At 38.7% G+C, this 7,508-nt stretch overlaps 1 protein-coding gene across 1 annotated transcript; it reads right to left on the bottom strand.

Annotated features, from left to right (window-relative positions):
* Positions 1-654: 654 nt before the first annotated feature.
* On the bottom strand, positions 655-4,560 carry LOC136837882 (uncharacterized). Its single transcript, XM_067102769.1, has 5 exons — positions 4,020-4,560; positions 3,062-3,352; positions 2,120-2,925; positions 1,682-1,795; positions 655-1,449 (listed from the first exon to the last, which is right to left on the bottom strand). Exons 1-5 carry the CDS (start codon positions 4,558-4,560, stop codon positions 655-657), a joined length of 2,547 nt encoding a protein of 848 aa, XP_066958870.1.
* Between the last annotated feature and the right edge of the window lie 2,948 nt (positions 4,561-7,508).

The raw sequence follows: 7,508 nt of genomic DNA on the forward strand, positions 1-7,508 counted from the left end.
AAGCAGGAGAGCGTCGCTAAAGACTGCTGAAATATCACAGGTCCTTCTCAAATGGAGCCGAATACAGGGAGTCCTTTCTCATGATCCAAAGGCGCCCTCGACAGAACAGAGGAACAGGATAAGATGCCGAAAAAACAGGCGACGAACAGCCGAACCATCATGCATGAAAAATAAAAACAAACTTCATGGGCGGAGTATCAATTATGTAACAACAACTGTTAAAGGGAGAAAAACACCCAAATCCAGCTTTCAAGGGAGTACTGGACTAAATTTACAACTACAAAACTTTAAACGAAATAAAAGTATTCAAGAAACATTAAATTATAAATAAATTTAATTAATTTATAATACCTCCCCACCAAAAGGAAAAAATAATTTATTATTTTTTTAAGAGCAATAAGTAAGCGGAAAATTTTAAACATACTCAAATTCAAGAATTACTTCACACAAACAAACAAAAATAAACAAACAGAAAATCAAGTCAATACCTGAAAAAAAGTCATCAGAAAGAAATATATATTACTGATGAAATGACCTAGAAAGTACATCAGGTAAACATTATCCCTACCAGCTATGTGTTTAATTTGAATTTACTCCTGCAAGAACAAACTCCACCTAAAGTCTCATGAATGAAAACTTTATGGTCTGTATAGATCATAACTGGGTAAAGTGAAGAACAATACTGAAAAAATGGGTTAAAGCCTTTATTAGACACAAGGCTCTTTTTCGATCGTGGAATATTTCGTCTCTGCCGGTGACAATTTTCTTGAAAAGTACGCTACGGGAGAACATTCCTGAGTCATCTTCCTGAAGAAGAACGTCTCCAAGACCGACGTCACTTGCATCTGTAGCTAATCTAAAAGGCAAATCAAAATTTGGGGATTGCAATAAAGGATAACTAATTAATACAGCCTTCAGTTTTCCAAAAGCCTCCTGACACTCTTTAGTCCATACGAACTTTACGTTTTTCCTTAACAAATTTGTTAACGGAGTTGCAATTTCTGAAAAACTCTTAATGAATCGTCGGTAATACCCGACCATACCTAAAAAACGTCTAACCCCTCTTCTGTTCTGGGGAGCAGGAAAATCTGTTACTGCTTCAACATTTGCTCTCTTGGGAGCAACTTTGCCCATACCCACTTCATGGCCAAGATAAATGACCTTTGCTTGAGCAAAATCGCTCTTCTTCAGATTCACAACGAGACCAGCCTTCCTTAGCGCCTGAAACAAGGCCTCCAGTCTTTTGAGGTGCGTCTCCCAGTCATCACTAAATATAATCAAATCGTCAATATAAACGATACAACCTTCCAACTCCTGTGTAATACGGTTCATTAGCCTTTGGAATGTAGCGGCCGCATTCTTCATTCCAAATGGCATGACTTTGCATTCATAAAGGCCGTCGCCAGTTACAAAAGCTGAAATTTGCCTAGCCCTCGGTGAAAGACCAATCTGCCAATAACCTTTCAAAAGGTCGAGTTTCGTAATAAATTTGGCTGATCCCACTCTGTCTATGCAATCCTCTACCCTAGGCAAAGGGAAGGAATCCGTTTTCGTCACTGCGTTAACTTTTCTATAATCAAAACAGAGGCGGTGTTGACCACCTTCTTTCTTAACTAACACTACCGGAGAACTCCAGGCTACAACTAGGTTCAATTAAATCATGGTCAAGCATGTATCTAACCTCCTCCTGCACAATGTTCCTTTTTTGGATGAAGCCTATATGGACATTGTTTAATAGGCTTGAGTCTCCTATGTCCACATCATGTTCCAGAATAGTTGTTCTACCCGGTGCTTCCTGAAATAAATCTCTGTAACTGTCAATTAAACTAATTAAAGATTCTGATTTCTCAGAGTCCAAATGTTGAAACTTAATAGAAATATTATTCAAAATATCAGTATTACTGCACAAAGTATCAGGATTAATAGACATTTTTCTCATTAACCATTGGATCTACTACTTCTGCATTAACCAAAGAAATTGGATCTACTTCTACTGAATCTACCTCTTCTGTTTTCCTATCAACAAACTGTTTCAGCATGTTAACATGACATATCCTAGACTTGCGCCTTTTAGTGGAGTCTCAATCAAATAATTTACGTCATTCAATTTTCTTAGTACTTTCCACGGTCCAGAAAACTGTGCCTTGAGAGGGTTACCTGGAAGAGGTAGTAACACAAGCACACGGTCCCCGGGCTTAAATACCCGAACCTTAGTCCCAACATCGTAATTAGCCTTCATTACAGCTTGGCTTCTGAACAGGTTTTGTTGTGCAAGGGCCCAAGCTTTCCTTAACTTTCCTTGCAAACCAGACACATAGTCCAACACATTAACTTCGGGAGCCTCTCCTTCCCAATGTTCCCTCACTACGTCAAGGGGACCATGCACACTATGGCCAAACACAAGATCAAAAGGAGAGAACCCCAGAGTTTCATTTGGTACTGAATGAATAGCAAACAGTGCGAATGGGACCTCTTTATCCCATTCGTTACCAGTTTCAATACAAAACTTTTTAATCACCGATTTCAGCGTTTGGTGAAACCATTCCACCTGCCCTTGGCTCTCTGGGTGATAGGGAGATGAGGTTACATGGTGAACCCCTAACTCAGACATTTTCTTTCTGAAAAACCTGCTCATAAAATTTGTGCCACAATCAGACTGTAAGGTCTTAGGAATACCGAATTTCGTGAAGAAACTAACCAAAGCCTCTACTATCTTCTCACTCCTTATACTTCTCAGAGGGATTGCCTCAGGGAAACGAGTCACCCTATCAACCATCGTCAACAGATATTCATTTCCTCCACGCGTCCACGGAAGTGGGCCCACTACATCTATCACTATCTCCCCGAAAGGCTCTCCGACTGAAGGCACTGGGATAAGTGGTGCCTTAGGGATTTTCTGATTTGGCTTCCCACGAGCTGGCACACCTTACACGAGAGCACATGCCTTTTAATATCACGACGCATCTGGGGCCAGAAAAATGTTGCGCCAACTTCTGGAAAGTCTTCTGTACCCCAAAATGCCCTGCAAGATTATGTTCATGACTGAGGTACAATAACCTACTTCTATATTTTTCTGGTATTACTAACTGCCTCACTACTTCTACCTGATCAGCGGGTACATTTAGTGACCTACTAGCCCTGTAGATTAAACCATTCTCCTTCAAAAACACAGGTTTAGAGACATCTTTACAATCATCAATTTCTAACACCCTAAACTCATTCTGCTGTGCTTCCTTAAAAGCTTTCGCATCCCAGTCAATGCCCTGAAAATTAATATCATCATCATCACTACTAACTATCGTCTCAAAGTCCGACACTTGTTTATCTATAACCTCAGAATCGAGTTCCACATCTGAAAGATCAACCTCTCTAGCTCGAGACCGTGTCATAACAAAAATAGGTTTCAAAAAAATCATTTTTAGCTTTCTGATCATTAACCAGATCAATCATAGTCAAAATAGGAAATATGTCACACTCGGTGCTTACCATAAAATCATTTGCAAACAAAATATCAATGTTAGGTACTGGTAAAAAATCCACTACAGCAAAATTTGCACTTCCCTGAAAATAGTCAGTCTCCAAATAAAGTTTCTCTAAGGGATACGACGCCACAGTTTTTGGAAATCCCCCTAGTAAAACAAAATTGTCATTCATGAATACAAAATTATCAGGAACAGACCTCCTTAAGACTAACGACTGCGCTGCTCCTGTGTCCCTTAAGATATTCACACTTCTTCCAACTTGTTTAGTATCGTCAGTATAAATTGTCCCTCTCGATATGTACCTTTGAAACCCTAGTCATTTTGATTCATCCGTACGCGGTACTTCCGCAGAAACTAAAGCTACAGGTTCTCTATTTTTTCCCAAGAAGTTCCTTCTAGTAAAACAATCTACTTTGAGATGCCCTCTACGGTTACACCAATGACAAATTACATCAGTCCTCGCGGTTTTCTTATTACTACCACTGCCCCCTCTATTACTATTTACAAAGTTACGTGTTTCGTTACTACCATTCCTACTTTCAGTTTCGTCCTTATTCCTTTTCCTATCAAATGCAGAATTGTCAACATAGGTATTGAGATCGGACTGATTTCGGTTATTTCCTCTCCATCCGTTATTCCGAGGAAGAAATCTCTTAGAGTTATTTTCTTTGACACAGTCTTGCCGGTGGGCAAGAGAATACTCATCCGATGCTATCGCTATTTCCTGTAATGAGTCTAACTTTAGTTCATCGAGATGAATTTTAAGATCCCTACCAACCATTCTCTTAAATTCCTCAACTAAAATTAACTCCTTCAACTTATCAAAAGAGTCCGCTTCTTTGGACTTCATCCAATCATCGAGAAACTGTTCCTTTTTCCTAGCGAATTCAACAAAAGTCACACTGGCCTCTTTCTTGAAATTTCGGAACTTTTGTCGGTATGCTTCCGGGACCAAGTCATAAGCTCTAAGAATGACTGATTTTACAGTGTCATAATCGGATGCTAAGTCTTCACTTAAAGTATTATAAACTCTCTGAGCCTTACCCTTCAATTTACACTGGAGCATAGTAGTCCACATGTCCTTAGGCCAGTTTAATTTCTTAGCAATACGTTCAAATGAAATGAAAAAAATCAGGAACATCCTCTTCATTGAACACTGGGACTAACTTTAAAGCATGCATTAGATCAAACCTATTAGAATTACTATTACTATTATTACTAATCATCATTTGTAACCTAATCTCATGTTCTCTTTCTTTACCGCGTTCTTCTGCCTTCAACTGTAATGCTTTATATTCTAACTCTTTAATCCTTGCTTGTTGTGATAGGATATTTAACCTCAACTCACTCACGTCATTGTTACCTAGTTCATCTATTTCCTCTGCCTCCCCTTTGCTAATGTCATGACCTCGCTCTGTCTCACCGAATACTACGGCTTCCTTGGAAGTACCCTTGTCACTCTTAGCTACTCTAAGGACCTCACGCAATAACTGACCCTTCCTTATTTCTGTAGGTAATTCTAACTTAAGAAACTCAGCCAAAAATCATAGTTCATCACGCTTTAGGTTAAAAATTTCCTCCTCCCACTCTGGCTTAGCCAAGAACTGCGCTGCCGCTTCGTCTACCCTATCTTCAAAGAACGGCATCTTTCAGGTATAAAAGCAAGAAATACTGAGATCAAACCACTCTGTGACCTAACCCCCACGTATTCCTTTCTGAGACCAACTCCTCAAGGTCAGATTGTCAGTCAGATCCTGGATTAAAGGTCGCCAATTATTATGAACTCCTAGGTGGCACAGGGTTCAACCAGGTTCTTTTGATCTGATTTTATAATCAATACCACAATGGAAGAATTCCAAGGAGTACGATCACTGACAAACAAACCCCTCAGATAATCTCAGAAAGGATATACAAAATACTCGACAATAAGTTTTAACAATTTAATACAAAAATAATAATCAACATTTAGAAAACTCACTGAAAACTGGATAAATGGGGAAGAAGAAAACATACATTCATCAACAATAAAAATCCCATACACAGCCGCAGTCGCCTACCTAACTATCAAACTAAGGCAAAGAGAAAGCGACAAGATAAAGGTAGAACAAATTCTCTCTCAATCACACAATAGTGGTAGACAAAAAGGGGAAAAGGAAATCTTAACCTACTAACAATAATTTCAAAAACAATCTTAATACTTCTTAAACATACTTATGCATTTTAACACGAAGGATTATATATGGTAACATGTACAGTCGACAAGAAAAATGGATTCCCAACGGGGAACACTATGCCTCCAAAAGGTTGTCCCTGTTCTGCCTGAAATAGAACCCTTTCTGGGGTCACAGCACGTCCTTGCAATGAACAGGCTAAATTTCGTTACACGAGGAAGACAACTTATATAATCGAAATAAAGTGGTTAATAGGGAGTCTTACGTTTTCTCCACCACTGAAGACCTCCTCACGACTCCAAGGACACAGTGTTATAGGCAGTGGCAGTAATACATACGACCGTCCTTTACGACGTCCTCCAAAGGATCCAAGCAGTAGAAAAGTCTAACTCTCCTTTCCAGCTGCTAAGTAGCAAGAGGCTCACAATCCTGGCCTCCAAATCTCAGTCCAGAACTCCAGCTCATGAAGATTGAAAGGAGGTCAAAAGTCACACTCCGGAGACACTGCAAGCAGGAGAGCGTCGCTACAAGACTGCCGAAATATCACAGGTCCTTCTCAAATGGAGCCGAATACAGGAGTCCTTTCTCATGATCCAAAGGCGCCCTCGACAGAACAGAGGAACAGGATAAGATGCCGAAAAACAGGCGACGAACAGCCGAACCATCATGCATGAAAAATAAAAAAACAAACTTCATGGGCGGAGTATCAATTATGTAACAACAACCGTTAAAGGGAGAAAACACCCAAATCCAGCTTTCAAGGGAGTACTGGACTAAATTTACAACTACAAAACTTTAAACGAAATAAAAGTATTCAAGAAACATTAAATTATAAATAAAATTTAATTAATTTATAATACTATTAAAACTACAACTACCCTTTGAAGGGAGGAAAAGACCCCAGTCCAGCCTTCAAGAGACATACATAAACAAAACTGGACAAAAACAAAAACTTACTCTAATGGGCCAAAACAAAAACACCGAAAAATATAAAATTAATTAATCACATTAACTTCATAATACCTCCCCACCAAAGAGAAAAAAAAAATTTATATATTTTTTTTTTTTTACAAAAGTCAAATTACTAATGAAACTAAAATTACTTTAAATTTTCTAAAAAAAAAATTTTTTTTAAACAGAGAAACAAATGAAGTGAAAACCTGAAAAACAAAGAATGGTTATTATTGCAGAAAATTCATTCCTTTGTAAAGGACCTAGACAAAACGTCGGGAACTACATTGTCCCTCCCTGATATATGCCGTATTTCGAGATCATACTCTTGGAGGGTCAAACTCCACCTAAGAATTCGCATATTTTTATCTTTGAAGCGTTGGATAAAGACTAATGGGTTGTGGTCTGTATAAACTACAATAGGATAGTTAGAATTACTTAAATAAACATTAAAATGGGCTAATGCCTTTATTAGACACAAAGCTTCTTTTTCTATTGTAGAATATTTTCTTCCCACTCAGGGCTACTGAGAAATTGGGCCGCAGCCTCCTCAACTTGAACCTCGAAATAAGGCATTTTCTAGTTTAAATGGAGAAAGTGAAAAGAAGAAAGCTCCTGCCACTTAAAGGCCTATCAAACAAAATTATCCCTTTCCCACCTTTCTCTGCACTCCTCCTCGAGAAAACTCTATGAACGTTAATGTCTGGCAGTAGATCCTATGCCACGGTCGCCAATTATGTAATGAACCCTATGAGATGGTGACGAGTTCAGAGATTCTTTGATCTACTTTAAAGCCCTTACCACTATGAAAATGAGTAGGACACGTACCAGAACAAAAACAATTCAAAAGCACGTTCTCAAAGAGAAGGTTACAGAGACACTAAACGAACAATTTGATTATTTA

Source organism: Macrobrachium rosenbergii, unplaced genomic scaffold (genome assembly GCF_040412425.1).
Source record: "Macrobrachium rosenbergii isolate ZJJX-2024 unplaced genomic scaffold, ASM4041242v1 13875, whole genome shotgun sequence".
NCBI classification, from domain to species: Eukaryota; Metazoa; Arthropoda; class Malacostraca; order Decapoda; family Palaemonidae; genus Macrobrachium; species Macrobrachium rosenbergii.

Excerpts from the sequence above, each read along its gene's own strand:
- LOC136837882 (XM_067102769.1), bottom strand. The coding sequence starts at position 4,560 with ATGTGGACTACTATGCTCCAGTGTAAATTGAAGGGTAAGGCTCAGAGA. Across the intron at positions 3,353-4,019 it reads GAATAAGGACGAAACTGAAA|ATGTGGAACTCGATTCTGAG; the intron begins GTAGGAATGGTA and ends TTGATCTTTCAG. Across the intron at positions 2,926-3,061 it reads AATACCAGAAAAATATAGAA|GTGTGCCAGCTCGTGGGAAG; the intron begins GTAGGTTATTGT and ends CTCTCGTGTAAG.